The sequence below is a fragment of the Papilio polytes genome, unplaced genomic scaffold, assembly GCF_000836215.1.
Source record: "Papilio polytes unplaced genomic scaffold, Ppol_1.0 DF824393.1, whole genome shotgun sequence".
NCBI lineage: Eukaryota > Metazoa > Arthropoda > Insecta > Lepidoptera > Papilionidae > Papilio > Papilio polytes.
In genome coordinates, this window is record NW_013524811.1 from 15,375 (window position 1) to 35,485 (window position 20,111).

Sequence of the window (20,111 nt, forward strand, 5' to 3'; positions counted from 1 at the left end):
AAATAAAATGAAATGAAAAATTATTGAACGCCATTTTGTACAGAATTTAAAAATTCCCGCCTAAAGATTACTTGACATAAATTTACGAGCGAAAATACGTAAAGCCACTCGGCGGTAAGATGGAAGTTTTTAATGAACTTTCGTTTAAAAAATCTTTTGGGATTTACTTCGTTAAGTTTGTATAAACGACTTCTATAATTTTACTTTTTAAATACGTATTTTAATGGAATATGAAGCATCATCAACTTGCCCTTATCCCTTATGGAGGGTCGGCCAAGTATGTGTTGCTCAATACCTCTTTATCAGTCGTAATATCTGAATCCACTCCTTTTTAAACAAAAACTTTTATGAAACAAACAAATAATACAAGATCAATAAAGTAAACACAAGAAAATTTCAACACTGATGGCAGAACACTTGTACTTTGTTCCCGTTTAGTTCAAATTAAAAAAAAAAAACTCTACAAGACATTGTTCCGCAAACGTCAAAATCGATTACAACTGTCATTATCACAATATCGATCATATCCATAATCCTCTCGGTTACCATTTTCCGCAATCGCTATTAATTTATGACGTATACGGATCCGGATAAATACAAATATTACTGTATACAGAAATAAAAATGCCTCAAATATTGCATTTGACACTACATCAAAACCCAACAACGTGACCTTGTAACAGCGGGCATTAAATATAATTCGTTTCTTTTATAATAAGAGGCAATAGTCATTTTAGTAAGACAGATTTAATTAAAACAATCATAAAACGCATATATATTCCTAAACTTTCGTACAGACTATAAATAGGAAAATCAATTTAATTAATATTCTAAAATTAATTAATAGTAATGGCTTGGTAATTAAAATATTGTTTCAAAGAGTTAAAGAGGAAAAATTGATGGCCAGTTTTATTTAAAAAAGAAATGTCTGTCATGTTTTGTTTTTATTTTATTTATTTTATGGCCTTATATGTGATTAGCTATTAATGACTTAACTTGACACAGTTTTTTTATAAAATCACAAGTTTCTGAATTAAACAGTACTTGACTGATCAAGCGATTACTCACGAGTGAGTAATAAGGTTGTATTGTAATGTAGACTTTGCGGAACGAAAGGGTTCCTAGGTGTCTGCTGCGTTAGACAATTAGTGCAGCCTTGCAATATAGTCTAGGAGCTAGGTTATTTCCTTCATACCATCAATTACACTGGTGTTAAATATTCTAAATATATGTTTTTAAAGGGTTTAAAATAAATGTGTCAATAACAAAATTTTCCATTAATATTAATAAAGTAAATTAAATCAAAATGTCGGATATTCGATACTTCTGAGGTATCAAATATTACAAAACAAATCTGAATAAACAGATCACGTATGTTTATTATGGTATTCGCATATGTAATAAATACGCGGTAGACAATACGCAGAGCATGTTCGATTCCTGGAATTTTATGTCAGGTTTTTTTAAAGTTACAATTACGAGAATCTTGAAGTAAATCAGTAAAGTAACAATATTATTACAGAAAATGACAAAGGAAATGGTTAAAAAGTGAATTATAAAACGTAAATAGTTAAATGTAAACGTAAATTAGGTAATTGTATTTTAAATCATTAAGGGCCTGGCCCATCAAATTGTAAATTGTCTTATAACATTCCAACGTGTAAAATATGTTATGGAAATATCGGATTTTATTAACTTATCTGACAGTGACGTCATTTTAAGCTATCTGAGCCTCTATCAGCCAATGGTGGGACAGGCCCTTAATTTTATAATTTTTAACATAACAAAATAAATTTACTGACAAATTAAGATTTATGTAAAATTGTTTGTATATCATAGCAATGACATTCTTACATAATATATTAAGAATCTCAATATTTGTCTTATAATGTTTTTTTTCCTTCACAGTTACGAAGGTTCTACTCAGCTTCTCAAGGTTAGAGTAAACTAAACATTATTAATAAACGAAAATTAGCATAAGCAATTATTCTAGACGCGTAAGGTTCCAGTAAACTTGTACCTTTGTGAAGCTCTCAGGCTATACGCTGCAGAATATATTCCAACTATTTAACATCTGTCAAAGACCACTAAACGTGTAGTCGCGTTTGCGCGCGCTCTCAGAACGCACGTTATTATTACGAACATGTAAACGGATTACGATTAGAAATAAAAACTTTTTGGTGTTTTTGAATTAAAAAAAAATAATAGGCATTTTTTAATCTGTGACGTGTTGAGCGATGTTGTTTTACGTGTTCATCATTTTGGCGGGATATTTATCTGTCAAGTGTGACGATGTGAGGTATTGTTTTATTTTTTTTAAATAAACTTTAGTACAAATCAATTTTCTAATAATATCCTTGTTAGTCTAATTTGAAGGATTAAATAATAAGATGTTTATTGTTGTTTTCTGTTGCGTTAATTGTGCGTTCAATGTTTACAAACATTGAACTATAATAATGCAACGGTTGACAAAAACTTGTCATATCGTGTACGTGTTATTTTTTTGTGTTATAATTTTGAATGTGAGATTACCTTGACATAACGCGTATGTTTCTTGTGTTTCTATGACAATTTTTTGTTAGATTAGCGAAAAATTATGTGTCAAGTTTGCAAAAAAATTAAGTACCGATAATGTAACTGACTTAAAACTTTAACTTTACGTTCAATTATGTTTGTGAGAAAAATGTAACGCACTGTCCAGGATTTCGTACTGAAATCTTTTTATAAATAAAATCTATACTAATATTATGAAGGGGAAAGATTAATATATTTGTATGTAACGAATAACGATGTTATTCCAACTAGAACTTTTTTTATTCCACGCAGACGACATTCGAAATAATTAAGTATTTTTTTTTATTTAAAAACTATAATGTAAAAGCGTTTACGATTGACTATTATCGGATTTAAAGCTCCAAAATATATGTAGTATTTTTATTTATATTTATTATTTACTAGCTTTCGTCCGTGACTCCGTCCATGCCTAATTTAATAAAAAACGTGTACTTTCAGGCTTTTAAAAAATGTGTATTTCATCGAGATCCGTTCAGCAGTTTAGGCTTTAAACTATAAAAAATATCCAACCAAACTTTCACATTTATAACCATACTAGCTTTCGCCCGATACTCCATCCGCGTGGAATTAAAAAAAACAAACAAAAGTATGTAGCCTATGTGTTCTTACAGATAATCCTCTACATTTGTACCAAATATTATCGAAATCAGCCGTTTCGGCTACAAACTCTAACAAACATCCATCCAAATAAACTTTCGCATTTATAATATTAGTACAATAAATATCTGACCATTTAAACTATAAAATTATTTAACAATCGATTACATTATTAATTCATCCTCATATAAAAGATCGATTAATATCACATTCATATAAAATATAAAGAAATTCAGAATAAAACTATTGTTTGGAGAAAGTCGGTCGACTATATTTAGAAGGGGAATCCAAGAATTATGCATTCAGTCATCTACGTGCTTCTTTGGTATTCACATGTAGCTCAGTTAACTTGAGAGTTCGGGTTGGATTTATTGCACGAAATCTACCGTAATTTATAACTTAAACTGTACAATATGAACCTCGTATTGTTGCTACATACATTTAACTTGTCTCTTTCATTTATATTTTATCAAACCACACTAAAGACAGGCGTAATGTGGGAGCAATTCCGTTTACAGTCTAATGAGTGTGGTGCCGGAGGCCTAATTTAAGTCCCTTTCTCTTTACCACCCTTTTCTTATAAGGAGAGGACGGGAATGGGAAGTGGATTTGACGGAGGAGGAGATGCATAGGAAGAGGAAATATCCTTTCTAAGTGCATCTTCTCCTCGGTCGGATGAGGGTAGGCAACGCATTTGCAATTGCGAATGTCTAGCAGCCGTCGCTTCGCCATTTTGGCGGCTTCAGGTGTCCCCTTGCTCGTTTGCAACCTTATAATAAAACAAAACCTATCCTGGATTAGTATATTGTTAATATTTTCTTATATAACTAGGCCCATTTTCAAATAAAAACTTCTCGATATAGAAACGTTCGTCCAATTGATTTTTTCCACGAGAATTTAGTTAAAAAACTGAAGTTACACTAAAATATCACGAATCAATTCTTTGTAGAAATCCTGTTCCAAGATGCCTAAGATGCGCAATTTAGTACAACCGCGCCTTAAACCACTAACAGCCGAATACTGAAACGAAACAACACTTTGAAGCAATATATCTGACAAAGATTAGATCAATGGAATTTGGAATTTAACGAATTAAATAAATAATCTTTTATAGGAACTACTCCATTCGTGTAGGAAAACTTGGTTACTTGTATTGCAGAAATATATTTTTCCTTGTTCATTATATTTTAATTATTGCTATCAAGCCCATTATACACTTATTGTTGCCAGTTACCACTGAATACTCGCACTGTTAAAAACTTAAGTTTAAACACTGTTAAAAAATTAAGTAGACAAAAAGACGCACACCTCTGAATAAACTATCGTACAACTGTTGTGCGATTGTCGATTGTTTCGCAGCCAATTTAACTATTTAGCACAACTAAAAATCAAGTAGCGTACACACTTCCATAACCTCATAGGAATCAAAGAGAGACTAAGCCGTTGAACGATTAACTGAACAGTTAGGCTGTTCAGTTAAACTCGAACTGAGCGTCTGTAGCGTGCTTAAGTTTCTCTACAAATCATAAGCGAGTATTGTGCACAGTACTGCGTTTATTACAAAACCTAGGTGTAATGTCGCAAAAAAACTCACAATGTGTTAACTTATTGACACATAAAAATTGCATTTAGTATATTTCTTTAGGTGTAAGAATTGTTAGCAACCGAAACTAATCAAAGAAAAAAAACGTTTTATATACATTTTAGTTCTCTTCCCAACAACCTTATAAAGTTCTAACGGTGAAGGAAAACATCCTATACTCAAAGTAACATTTAAGATGAGTGGTAACTGCATGAGAGTTTAACGCAGGTTCGAATGCGCTAGCTGACAAAATAGGAGAGTTCCCGGTTTTTTTTTTATATACATAGTATGTATGGCTGTTACAGGTTACATTAGAATAGAGCAAATTGATTGTTACTAGTGCTTACCAATTTTTTACCTAATTATCTGAGTCTCTGAGAGCAATGATGTCACAAAAACGATGTAAAAAGGTTCATCGTACTATACCTTTTGCCAAATTAGCCAGTGTTTTTTGGCAAACGTCCAAATTCAATTTAAACGGTTGTTATGATTTATTTACTCTAAGGTAACTTTTACCAAATGAGAGTATTGGCTCATCTTTGTTCGTTCTCTTTCAAAAATTACAAAAAAAAGTATAAACTGTGACGTCTTCCGACGTAGTGTAACGGAATAATTTTGATACTTGTTTTGTTGAATTTAATCTCATTGTTTACGTCATTGTGGTTACGACCGTCAATAAAATATAATTGAATTCATAACTAATCTAATGCTTCAAGAATCCACAAATAAGTACAATTTAAAATATACAATTAATATGTAACTATGAAATAATTACTGTCGACTAATTTCAAACGCGACTCCGTTCTCGTTGATTAAAAAAAGTGAGTTGTCTATGTTCTTTCAGACTGTGCTCTACATCTATGATCATCGGGATCCATTTACTAGTTTACTCTCTAAAAAACTCTAACAAACATCCATCCATCAGATGGATGGATGGATGGATGTTTGTTAGGGTTTGTGGCATGGATTTGGGTGAAATTAGGTACAAATGTAGAGGACAGTCTGAAGGAACACATATGCTCACTTTTGTTAATACATCGCAGACGTAAACGCAGGCGAAAGCTAATCTATCCATAACTTCGTATTTATAATATTTGTAAAATTAAGACCAATGACTTTCGATTGCAACAAATCTGAACTAATCAGATTTACACATAATACTTGCACATTACTAATTAAAACAACCCTTTGTCCGTTTGTATTTACATGAATCATACTTCAAGCTGCACAAACACGGACAGAGCAGAATCTCTGATAAAATAAACCACGTCTGAAGAGAGTAAAGTTTATTTACCGCGGATTTTCTCTGTCGAAACATTTGAACACAAACATATTCTTATTGTCTTAAGAAAACATACATGTCAGTTAGTTATTTTGATAATTCTTTTTTTATCTGAAAGGTAGTGCTTGCAGGTGGGTCCTGTTTTTTTGTTTGATTTTTAGAGTCAAACATTACGACGCAGTTAAATAGTTTAGCTCAAAATTGCGTGACGAAATTTGGGGTCTTTTTATATTAAAAGTTTGCAAACGAGCCTGAATTCCCCAAAAACTAGGAAAGCGATCGCTGCCTTGCATTGGCATTTACAATTGCGTTGCTTTCCTATCGACAGAGATGTACAGAAAAGGTTATTTTGTCATTCCCTTGCATGTACTCTGCCAAATTCAGCTTCCCATCCTCATAGAAAAGGTGGAGATGGGATAAAGATGATCAATTTTTTTTTTCATTTTGTATGTTTTATAATAAAAGAAATCTTTATTCAGTCATATATTTATTTTCAGGATTATCCAAGATTTTTAATAAACAGATACAATACTTAGATATTACTAGTTACTTATAAATAGTTTTACAATTTAATAGTAAATTAAACTGTAACGATTCAGTTCCATTAAAGGTATTATACCATATTATATTACTAGCTGAATACTAAGAAAAAAACTTGATAAAATTGATAACCTCCTTGTGGGAAGTAGGTTTAAAAAAGCCATATTAGTTCTACTGACAAGCGCTTGTAGTAATGAAAGGTATGTTTACAACCCTAATATCTAGTTCCAATAAGAATCTATTTAATGATGATTATTTCTTACTTTCATGTATGGTAGAACCTCAATAAGTTAAAGTCCAAGGAAAGCACAAAATATTTTAAGTTATCAAGGGTCTATGTTGTAGAGATTTTGGGCTCTGATGGGAAGGGAACATATTATTTTTTGAAGTTATAGAGATTTTTAAGTTACCGAGGTCTGAGTTATCAAGGTTCTACTGTACATTACTAATATTTTATAAAAATGCCCTAATTTTTTTAATTAATTGTATTATATCAATATCTGATTAATGTTTGACTTAAAATCTTTTCAGAAATCCTGATATGTTCTCGGAATCATGTTAAAATGTTTTAAAAACATAAATTACATACATAAACCATCCACCAATTCCACATACATTAAGTGTTACATACAAGTCCATACATATCTTAGAATTTAAGTGATTTAGCAAACAGAGCGACTGTAGCTTGTGTTTTATCCCCATTAAATCTCCTTAGTTCAATAATAGCCTGTTCTCTTGTGAACCCAAGACCAATGATCTCCTCGACTTCAGTTTCACTGAAAGGATCTGTTGGTAAGACTGTCAAACTTGGATCTCCAAGAATCCTTAAGTTAGGTTGCCCGCTAGAATTTAGAGGACCAGAAACCTGATTAGATTGATTACTCGTCCCTATAGCTTGATTTACATTATGGCTTGCATTTTCTTTTTTACTTTCTTGCAATGACTGATTAACCATTTCATCATCAGAATTGCTTGATAATCTAGCACAATCCGGTAACTCTGATTCAGGTAAAAATGGTGTCTCTGTCCCAGTTGTACCAATGTGTAAAACATTCCGTTTCAAATCTATTATACACTGATGTCTTTTTAACATATCTAAACCGAGAAGCATGTCCATCGGTTGTTGTTCCAGCACAGAGAAGGATGATGTTAGAAAATCTTTCTCGATCCTCATTTGCACCATATGGATCCTTCCAATAATTTTTTGTACACCAACACCCTTAGCAATGCCCGCCCATCTTGTATCAACCAGTCTCATTATGTTACATCTCTCCGCACAAGCTGCAGACATAATAGTAGTCTGGGCACCTGAATCAATAAATGCTTTTACTGGAAACCCGTTAACATGGCAATTGATGTACAGCATTACAACTGTACCAAAGATCTCAGGGTTATATTCCATAGCTGCTTCCATGTTAGCTTCTATATTCTTCTGGCGTATCTCCTCTGCTATCATTCTTTGAGCCTCTGTGTCAAATGGATCTGCATTCATCATTCTTATCCGTTGCTGTTGACGCTGTGATCTTGCTTTTATTTGTTCTTGTAGAATTGAAGTAAATGTCTCTAGATTTCCACTAAGTAACGCATCTGCGAGACGTGGATTGTTTTGTTTGAGGAGCGCTAATTGATCAGGGTTTGCGAGGAACATCTCCCTGATAAGTCGAGGGTCTTCTTCCGCGGGAACGCTGCCGGTACCCATTGAAGTACTCGCGGCGCCAAGAGGTACTTGTATGTTGCTAAAGTCAAGATTTCCCAGACCTTGGTTATCATTTACCGTCATGTTAGAAGGGGATCGAGATAAAGGAAGTAAAATGATAACATCTCCATCATTAACTCCGTGATCTTTTAAAGATTTTTTATCACCTATCAACGGTTTTCCATTGTGAGTTATTATAATATCTTTCGCTTGAATGCCAGATTCAATTTCACATAACGCTTTAAAATTCTCCAATTCCAAATCTTCAGCGACATCGATGACGAAAATCTCATCATTCACAGTGGTAATGGTAACTTTCATTGTAATATTGTTATTCAGCACTTTTACAAATGGACACTGCACTCTTTGTGAAATTTATATTTGAGCAATGATTGGACAAAACATTTTATTAAACGCGCACGATTTATATCAATACTTGTCAGTGATAACGCGATCGCAACTCTGTATATTCACTCACAAGTTGCTAACTTCACTACAGTAGTTTTTCGATAATTCGCTGCTTTCTAGACTTTCAAATACATAGGTAATTACTTTCGATTATTAATTAGTAGCTTGCTGTCCTACTTGTATAAATAACTACTTTCTTTATAATAATATTAACTTTATATGAATATATTGCTAAATAAATCAATATAATATGATTTATCGCGTCAATCAATACTTAATTGTGAAAGTTCCTAGGCAGCAAACCTTTATTGGTCACTTAAATTAAAATTTTATTCCAGTCCAGCATCATAAGGTTTCTTTTGCTTTGTTAGCTATTCAAACAAGATGCAACGATTAAAATGCTGTTGTGCTAAATGCTAATTCAAGCTATAAAATTAATTCGTAAAGCTTAATTTGGATTTGAGTCTTAAGTTTTTAAGGTTAGTATTTTTTTTAATTAGACCGATTGAAGTCAAAGGCAAAGGTAATAAGAATAAAAAGGTAAGAAGAATACAATACACGATTGAGTTTGAAAGTCAAAGCACGAAAATCACTTTATTGTTAATTCTTAGACTATAAATCCACCTGAATGGTTTGATAAGATAATTATTTTAGACCTATTTACGAGGTAAATTGGACATATTGTAGTGTTAAAGCATTAATGAAGTTTTCAAATCTATTGTTCTAATGAAATGTTACTTTTTAATCTGTAATCTAGCTGTCAAATGTCAAACGAAATGCAAGAAATTAATTTCGCATGCAAAATCATAAAAAGTTTTGGTTGAAAAAAGAAAACTTTTTTATGTTTAGGCACAAAGGTATTTAGTTAGTGGGCTTTACTAGTTTACTCTGAAATATCTAATATTAGATGAAGGTACTTTGTATTGATATTTTAGGTTAGAAAATCCCTTAGAAAAAACAAGTTGATTGTTTGCTTTATTATTTATTTATATTTCATTTTTTTATTTTGTAGTTATAGTACACTGAGTAATAGATTAAATGTTTAAGATTTACAATTCAAATTCCGGTTAGTGTCTGAATTGTTTATTGAAAACATTTAGATTAAGAAAGTCTTTCATGTAGCAATACTAATAATTCCATACATGGGACATCTTCAATTAGTATACAATTGAGCAGTTCTAGAATTAAAAAAACAATATAGAAGTAATTTAACTTAACTTCTGTTTGCTAGAAGTTAGAAACTAGTAAAACTAAAGAACTCTTATTCCGTTATGTTGTTGGATTTTGATGAAATTTAAAATGTGACCTATCAATTGGGCCTAACTATAATTTGTGAATTTTCTTAATGAATTAAATTAATCAATGTATTGAATTCACCTGTCATATCCAATTGAATCTTCCAATAATTTATTTGTAGTTTTTTAGATTGATTATTAATTTTGCATGACAAAACAACCCACACACATACATAGTCACATTTGAATTCACATACAACTTTGTTATTGTTAACTACTTTAGACATATATTATCATGTGTCCTAAATAACAAGCACTAAGACAAGAACCCCGCTCCTACAAGACGGGCCTAACCTTAGTGTGACCACTATTTTGTTAAAACAAAATTTTGTAGCAGCTTTATAAATAAATCTTCAAATCTATGAGTAAAAGAAATCTTTAAATTGCCAAAGCAATTATATCCATCTAGGGATGGGGTGGGTTCAGTTGCCCCCACTCCCTTCCCTATTAACACCCTTTAGTTCCAATTTTATCTTTACAATATTAGTAAATAAAAACATTACTAGTGAATAAAAGATGGCTGTTTCGATCTATCCTCTCTAGGCAAACACAGACATGTTTTCCTGTGACATTATTCAGGTTACTAGTGTTTGCCTAGCCCTGACCCAGATAATGTACGGCCCAGATATTCAAGGAGAATCAGCCAGGAATCAATACCATTACAACCTTCTCTGTTTAGTGCTTGTCTATTGTAGATATGTATAGAATGTTCTGGAATCAAATACTATGTCAACAAAGGTTAATTTACATATGAAATGGGATATATATACCACAAAGACTACAGTTGTTTTTAAAACTTTGGTGAAATACACCGCCATACATGTTCATTTTGATTAGGCGTCTGATTTATGGGTAGAGAGCTGAAGCGAAAGACTTAAAAACGAACTGAAAATACACTCATTATTTGGTCCACGTTGAGTTAGATTTCGCGATAAACACGAACAAGTCAAATTCAAACTTCGCAATACGAGCCCAGGAAAGCGAGATATATTAACATATTGCACTTGGTACAAAGACTTACTAATATTAAAACGCTTATAAAACTTATTTTAATCGATCAAAGTATTGCGGTAAGCTCGCATCAAAGAGAAGCTCAGCTTTTAATTAATATTTTCATTAAATCGATAGCAGAGAAATCCCGCCTTTCAATTCCACAGATAATCCAGATCTAAGCCATTCTAAGCTGTCTTTGTGGCCAGTATGACCTAATTACTGCAATATCCAGAGTTGGCACGTGGCGCGAAAGAGTACTCTTGTTGTAGACGTGCCAAATCAAATGCGATAGCTGGCAGTACAGATTAAATAGACATTCAGTTATAAAATTATGAGTTAAGTCATAGATTACTAGTGGAATAAAGTATTGCACAATTTCCCCATCGAAACTTGTGTGGAAATCTAGCGAGATTAGTTTAAAAACGATAAAATACGGATGGTACATAAATAGTGTAAATATAAATATACCATAATTTCACCGTCAATATTTGTGACCTATATTACTGTCCTGGCTTCGTCGGAAGTTTTATTATCTTGTGTAAACAAATTATTACGCAGTCTTCATAAGGAACTTGTAAGCTATCTTTGCGGCTGGGAGCGGGGTATTCCAAGGAATCGAAAAATGTATAGTAATACCAAATTAATGTTGCCCCTAGACCTGGTCTAGATCATCTGCTCACGATGACAATGGCTATTAAAAAAATTTGAACTCCCGTGTAAGGCTAGATCCGATACAGCTCGAAGGACCATAACTATTACATTATTTTATTTCATAATTTCTGTTTTAACAGTAACGGAAGAATAGTGAAACGAATGTCATGCACTTCTTCATAAACGCCGCATACAATCTAATAGCCTAATAATTAAGCGTAGCCTTATTATATTTAGTCGTAGATGTTACATATTTAAATATCGTTTCAGTAATTTGCCGTAAGTTATTTTAAATATTGTCTGGGCTGAGGCACGCCATCTGTATATGGATGACGAAACTGAAAAGTAGACACGATTAAGAGAGTGCGTACACCTTTGACTAAACTATCGCACAACAGCTGTGGGATTGTCGATTCTTTCGCAGTCCATTCAACAGTCTTACAACTAACAGTCGAGTAGTGTTCACACCTCCATATAAGCTCATAGGAACTAAAGCTAGACTAAGCAGTTGTGCAATAACTTAGTTAAGGGTGTGCGCGCGCCTAATGGTACAAACATTCCACAATCACAACCACGCCACTTGAGAATTGTTTATTTTTGATAAATGGTCGATAAATGCAATGCTTTTTTATTTGCAATGTTGTCGGCATTTTTAATGTTTTTTTTTTATTTACTGACCTCTTTAGCTAATGTTTAAAGTAGAATATAGATTATTTTTCTTCCAACTAAAGTAAGTTTTAAGCATTTTGTTTGTAAAATTACTCCACAAAGGCTGTAGGTAATACTGTATATATCTAAACACCTTGATCTAAACATTTTATTAAAAAAACGACTATAAAATTTATAGCATCTGAATCAAAATTCAAGATAGTGTCCATCTTTTACAAAAAATAATGCATAAATTAAGTAACATAGTTCTAAGTAGGAACTAAGAAAACAAAACAATAGAAACGTAACTTGTTAGCAAACTGTCGATTGTAAATAAACGAGAAATAATCGCCTAAATTCTCCGAAAGATGATTGGTCCTTCGAGCCGGATTCGTGTAATCGCGTAAGTTTAAAAAGTACTGATGTATTCCAGGTACTTCCACTTGAATTCGTGTCTTGTTTCAATCATATGGCTCTTGTGGCTTAATAAATCAATCATGCCAATATTATAAATGCGAAAGTTTAGATGGATGTTTGTTAGTCTGTAGCCTAAACTGCTGAACGGATCTCGATGACTGGGATGATGCAGAGGTTAATCTGGAAGAACACATAAACTAGTCGGAGTCGCGGGCGACAGCGAGTATAATCATAATTTTAAACGCGAAAGTGTAAATGTTTTTAAAACGTATCTCTAAAATTGCTTAACAGATCTGGATGTATGTCACAGATATATAATATAGTCTGAAAGAACACATTTAATTTAGATAGGCCAAAGTCAACGCGTTCCCTTCGTTCCCCTTTTGTACATCCATGTATAAGCCAGCTATGTGCCGTCAATCGATTGACCTTCAACAAGGGCGTGTGCATATTCCAAGGCATAATCTGCGAAACTAACAAAGTATATGTCGAAGTAAACAGGGATGGAAATCTATGGTCGTATTTAAATCTTTAGGTTATTTCATCAAAAATGTACTAGAAAAGGATACTGTAAAATAAGGGTTTACTGATTGAAAAATCGTTTTTTTATTGAACGTGATATTTACCATGTTATTGCTAGTTTCGTTATGATATAGGTGTGTTCTTAGAACTTCAATCGATATAACTTTGTATGATAAAGATTCGAGGAATATTACTTAAATGATATCGGTAAAGATTTTTACTTATTCTTGAAGATCAATTATTATTTTAGAATTTTATCGCAAAATTTCGTTGTCAAGAAAACCGAGGATTTTGGAGACTGTACATTTTTTATTCTCTCGAGTCGAGATATGCTTACCTCAATCCTGTTTGTTACAAAAGCAAAAGAACGTTTAATATAAAGGTGATTGTTCTCGGCTGACCGGTCTGGTCGTAATATTTAATATAGGTTATGTTTTGTTTATGCACAAGCTTAATGTTGCCATACTTCTGTTTTAAAATTCCTTGAATATTTTTATTTACGTGTTTAAAATCACACTTCATACTGTCATACTTACTACTTACTATAATATAAATTCGATAGTTTAGATGGATGTTTGTTAGAGTTTGTAGCCTAAACTTACTCAGATCTCGAAGAAATTTGGCATATATGTAGAAGATAGTTTGGAAGAACAGATAAGCTTGCGTTTGCTTTTTTAATTTTAAGCGCACGGAGACGCGTGCAAAAGCTAATATAATAAATTTACACATGACATGTAAAGAAAATTTAATGTTTGTAAAGAATTTATCGTATCATAAAATCTTATGTTCTATATCTAAAATCTAGAGTAAATATAAGAACGGTAATTTTTATTCTATGTTAAATATTTTTTATCACTCTATTCATACAATTAAACAATAAAAACAAACAATCTAGAATGACAAGCAATTTTCATTTGTTCTACGTCTATGAATCTAAACAAGATAAATAATGACCTCGATATACGAAACTATTAAAAATTTCACAATATTTAAAAATTGTCATACCATTAAAAATTAAACATTACGTTTAAGTTGTCGATAGAAATAACGGGAGATGAATAAATAAAAAAATCGTATTTTATTTTCAAATACATTGTGGTAAAGCAAAATAAAATGGTAACCCTAATCAAGTGGTTTTGGTTCATTGACCCCGCGCTGCCCTACTCATATGTCACTGTCAAGGTGACGTTATTTGAAGCGCGAAAAGTTATGTCACTTGTCACTTGATCGTTCTTTAATAGATGACGATTGAAATGGATGGCTTTTAAATCGTCACATCTATGCTGAATTTTTAGGTCATTCGATATTGCACTGCAATTGTAAATGATGTAACTTTTAAAAAGAAGCAATTGTTATGAATTGTTAAGAATTAGATATAGGTGAAATATATTGATGCTATTAGAAAAATGGTACATGAGAGCTTCAATATGGTTTGACCTTCAGTTAACATTGATTATGGTACACTAGCTTTGGCCCGCCACTCCGTCTGCGTAGAATGAAAAATGAGTAGCCTATGTGTTTTTCCAGATTATCCCTAACGTCTATGCCAAATTTCATCGAGATCCGTTCTGCAGTTTAGGCTACAAACTCTAACAAACATCCATCCATCTAAACTTTTGCATATATAATATTGGTATCTAATTTTAGAGCGCGCGTATTACTCTGACTAAACTATTGCACAACTGCTTAGTCGCGCTTTGATTCCTATGATTTTTAGTTGGGCAACTAAACAGTTGAATTGGCTGCGAAACAATCGACAATCGCACAACAGTTGTGCGATAGTTTAGTCAAAGTGCGCTCGCTCTTAATATTAAAAACCTTTTAAATAAATTCACATTATAAAGAACTTAATATAATATTTATCTTTTCTTTACAGTAACTACTATGTGGTAGAAATGCCGACAGATGTCACTACGGTGAGGTCGCAGAAACCATTCAACGTGTACTGGAATGTGCCAACAAAGCAATGCAAGTCGAAAAAAATACCATTCAACGATCTTTACGAAAGATATGGCATTATACAAAATGCAAACGACAGCTTCCTTGGTGAGAAGGTGGCGATTCTCTACGACCCTGGTCTTTTCCCTGCACTCCTGACGAATGAGACCAGCGGGAAGTTTAAGTTTAGGAACGGTGGTGTGCCCCAAGAAGGGAATATTACAAGCCATCTTGATGCGTTCAGGTCTACTGTAGAGACGAGTATACCGGATGAAAAATTTGACGGTAAGCATCTAGTTACTATTATCAATACATTTTTGACCGACTTCCCAAAAGAAGGAGGTACTCAATTCGTCTGTATGTTTTTTTCATGTGTGTTACGGCATAACTCCGCCGCTAGTGAACCGATTTTTAGCAGTGACCTATTGTTAGTTCAGAAAAAAAATAAACCTATGTTATCCCAAGTCAAAATCGGTATAGATTTTCGTTTCCTTAGATTATTTGGAATTACGAAAACGAGAAAAAAAGATGACAAGACAGTTAAAGTAATATAATTCCGGGTTTACATTTGGCTAGCATAGTTGCGTTGGCCAGTCCAGAAATTAAGTGTTACTAACTGTACTGGCGAAGTGTGAACCGGGCATAAATACTTTGTGACGCGTATTGTCGTTGACAGGACGGCGCTAGTGAGCTCTTATAATTTTTGTGTCAGTCTATATACCCCCGGAGTTTAAGAATAAACTATCGCGTAACTGCTTTGCAATTTACTAACTATTATTTTTTATAATACAAGGTGGTAAACGAGCAAGCGGCCACCTGAATTCACCGAAATGGTAAGCGACTGCGGCCCATAAACATCCGCAATTGCAGATGCGTTGCCTACCCTTAATTGACGGAGGAGGAGACGCACATAAAGAGGACATTTCCCCGTCTTATGCGTCTCTTCCACCGTCTAATTCACTTTTCCTTCCCATCCATTCCTCTTAAGAAAAGGGTGGAAAGGTAAAGGGACTAAGATAAGGCCTCTGGCACCACACATCAAACGAAACGCGGAGTTACATCCACTTTACGCCTGTTTTCTGTTTGGTCGTGATATTGCATCGGGCGAGCCGGCCCATTCGTGCGAAGATGTTAAAGCGGGCTCTACCACTGTTGAACTAGTTTTTCTACTAATTGTCCTGCAATGAAATACGCTAAAACTTCCAAATTTAATTAGATAAAGATTTCAACATTCATAGAATGACCGTTATTATCTAGTCCGCGTTTCCTCTGCGATTTTTGTTGCGAGCCGTTCATTATCATCACAGATAGACAAAACTATGTTGAATATTTTAATTAAAGTATTAGGTTTTTTAATTACTCAAATACCCTTATAATTAGTAAATACTAGCTATCGCCCGCGACTGCGTCCGTGTGCATAAAAAACAAAAGAGTGTCTATGTGTTCTTCCAGACTATCCTCTACATCTATACCAAATTTCATCGAAATCCGTTCAGCCGTTTAGGCTACAAACTCTAACAAACATTCATCTAAACTTTCGCATTTATAATATTAGTAAGATAAATATAATGTTTGTATTGTATCGGAACAAACCTACAATAAGTCCATTCAGTCTTGATTGCACACGCTCGTCTTCCCGAAAAGGACAATGCATTGGATACTATAGTTCATAGGCGACGAAAATTGATGATGTAATCGTCTAATGAGTGTGGTGCCGGAGGCCTAATTTAAATCCCTTTCTCTTTACCATCCTTTTCTTATAGATGTTGGGAAAAGGGAAGTGGATTTGACGGTGGAGGAGATGCATAGGAAGGGGAAATATCCTTTTTATGTGCGTCTCCTCCTCCGTCGTATAAGGGTAGGCAACGCATCTGCAATTGCGGATGTCTATGGGCAGCGGTCGCCTCGCCATTTTGGTGGATTCTAGTGGCCGCTTGCTCGTTTGCCACCTTATGTTATAAAAAAAAAGAAAAGAAACTAGGATGACTAGGCCATAGCAAACCACGCTGACCCAATTGCGGCCCAATCGACTTTAGTTAGATTTAATTACAATATTTTTTATATTTGCTCTACAATGATACTTATTCTGTCTCCTATAATTATCAATCTGCCATTACATCCTTATACTGTCATATTTTTGTATGTATATAACTCAAAAACTACAGGACCGATTACAAAAATTCTTTTACCATTAAAAAGCTACATTATCAGCCAGTAACATATGCTATATTTTTAGTATTTTTTTTAAATTGCGCGCGCACTAAGTTGCGAGCAACAGCTAGTATTAATTAAATTAATATAAATTGAACAAAGAATAGGCATATACTCAAAAACTGTTATTTTCAACGGTGTTTAGTATTGAATTAAATAACTATAACCCGAGTAAATGACATAACCAATTAGATCTCGCACAAAGCAAGGTCGCTTCTATGGAAACTTTTAGCGGTCTCGGATTCGAATCCAAATGAGATAAATTTGCTAACGTTTCCTTACAAAAGGATTTAATATTGATTTTGGAAAGTGAAAATGACTGTCTACCAGACAGAGTTCAACGTTAAATCGCAGATACAAAGCTTGTTAAGCCTATGGTTAATATTTTTACAGTTTCTATCAGACAGCGTGTGTAACGGACGAAGAGATTCAAAAAATGTATAGAGAAGGCTTTTGACTCTTCTCTTGTAACATTTTTCGCTATAACGCTGTCTATTGATAGATCCTCTAAACCACGTGTCAGTATAACTAGTTCTCGCCCGCAATTCCGTCCGCGCGGGATTAAGAAAATTAAAGTAAGTTGCCTATGTGTTTTTCCAGACTATCCTCTACATCTATGCCAGATTTCATTGAGTTCCGTTCAGCAGTTTAAGCTAAAAACTCTAACAAACATCCATCCATCCAAACTTTCGGTTTATAATATTAATAAGATTGTATTTAATATAATAGGTATCATTATTATATTTAAATTTTTATATTTCATTTTATAACAAAAGATGGAGCTTATTATAATTTTGTTTAATGATTTATTGCATGTTAATACAAGAACAGAGGTGGCACTAAAAGTGGCAACTGATATATTACCTTTCATAGATAGTACCGGTAATAAAAATTTTGTTCACTTCTATATATTGTACAAATGTCTTTGGAAGCTTTATAGTTACCATTTGTTATATCATAGGTTGGTTTAATGACGTATTAATGACGTCATTGTCCGTGCAAGAGAGTTTGTTGTTCAGTAAACATGTTCCTGGCAATCGGTCGTCAGTGTTTATATGACAGCTGACTCATGGCTAATATTATAGATTAGCTTTCGCCCGCGATTCTGTCCGCGGGGAATTATCAAAAAACAGAAGTAAGTAGCCTGTGTGTTTCTCCAGACTACCTGTACATCTATACCTAATTTCATTGACTTTAGTTCAGCAGTTTAGGCTACAAACGCTACCAAACATCCATCCATCTAAAAGCATTCGCATTTATAACTTTGTAGGTAAAAGTTTAGATGGATGGATGTTTGTCAATGTTTGTAGCCTAAACTGCTAAAAGGATGTCGATAAAAATTGTCATATGTATAGGGGAAAGTCCGGAAGAACACATAGGCACATTTGTTTTTTTTTTTAAATTCTCAATATATGCAGCGCTTATTCATTTACTAGATTTAAGGAAGTGAACTGTTTTACCAGTTTTTTCTGGACATGTCTTTTTTTATATCATAGTGTAGCAAACGAGCAAGCGGCTACCTGAATCCACCGAAATGGAAAGCGACCGCTGCCCATAAACATCCGCAATTGCAGATGCGTTACCTATCTTAAATTGACGGAGGAGGAGACGCACATAAAGAGGACATTTTTCCTTCCTATGCGTCTCCTCCACCGTAAAATTCAATTTTCCTTCCCATCTTTTCCTTTTAAGAAAAGGGTGGAAAGGGAAAGGGACTAAACTTAGGCCTGCAGCACCATATATATCAGACGAAACGCGTAATTGCTTCCACTTCACGTCTGTTTTCTGTGTGGTCAAGTATCACACCGGGCGAACCGACCCATTCGTGCAAAGATGTTAAAGCGGGCTCTCATCATCATCCACTTGCCCTTATCCCTTACGGAGGGTCGGCACAGTATGTGCTGCTCTTCCATATATCTCTATCAGCCGTCATATCTGAATCCACTCCTTTCTTAAGCAAGCTCTTATGTTAAAGCGGGCTCTACCACTGTTAAATCTTTACTGGGATCTAGGGTCAAGGACCATTTAAATCGAAAGTGTACCAAGCTCTAAGTTGGGTTTTCCAGTACTGATAAATTCTGCCTTTTATATTTACTTTTTCATTTATTAAGTAAATGATTGTTATATTTGATTAACTATTTATCTTGATGGCAACATCTGTCTTATTTATTCTATGATCGTAATATACATACTATGACAATATCTTGTCGTCAAGCGGAACATGGTATTAAGTTTTATCTATACTAATATTATACAGATTTGTATTTTTGTATGTATTGAAATAACTCAAAAACTACTGGGCCGATTTCTAAAATTCTTTCACCATTACAAAGCTACGTTAGCAGTGAGTAACACAGGCTATATATTTTATAAAAGTAGCTAGCAACAGCTAGTCAATTTTTAAGACTAGCAAAGATTTATTAGCTACATTTCATAAACTTGTGTTAAAAAATTAAAAGCATCTAAATGTACTGAAAGTACGACAAAAGATTTTCAAGGAAGCACTTATAGAAACAGTCAGTAGTATTTTATAATAATTAAGTAGTCACCAATGGTTATTAAAGCTTTAAAATTTACACTGTGAGAGTTCCTTAGTGACTAAAACTAAGGACACTCGCACACTTTTGACTAAACTGTCACACAACTGATTAGTCTCGCTTTGATTCCTATGAGCTTATGTGGAGGTCACACTACTCGATTTTTGACCGACTTCCCAAAAGAAGGAGGTATTCAATTCGTCGGTATATTTTTTTTTTT

The 20,111-nt window shown here is 33.5% G+C and overlaps 1 protein-coding gene and 1 pseudogene across 1 annotated transcript; one reads left to right on the forward strand and one right to left on the reverse strand.

Moving 5' to 3' along the window:
* The first annotated feature begins 2,104 nt into the window (after nucleotides 1-2,104).
* On the forward strand, nucleotides 2,105-15,843 carry LOC106110708 (annotated as a pseudogene).
* Nucleotides 6,504-9,158, reverse strand: LOC106110908 (protein DDI1 homolog 2). The gene has a single exon (XM_013292861.1). It carries the CDS (start codon nucleotides 8,590-8,592, stop codon nucleotides 7,222-7,224), a length of 1,371 nt encoding a protein of 456 aa, XP_013148315.1. The 5' UTR covers nucleotides 8,593-9,158; the 3' UTR covers nucleotides 6,504-7,221.
* Nucleotides 15,844-20,111: the final 4,268 nt, after the last annotated feature.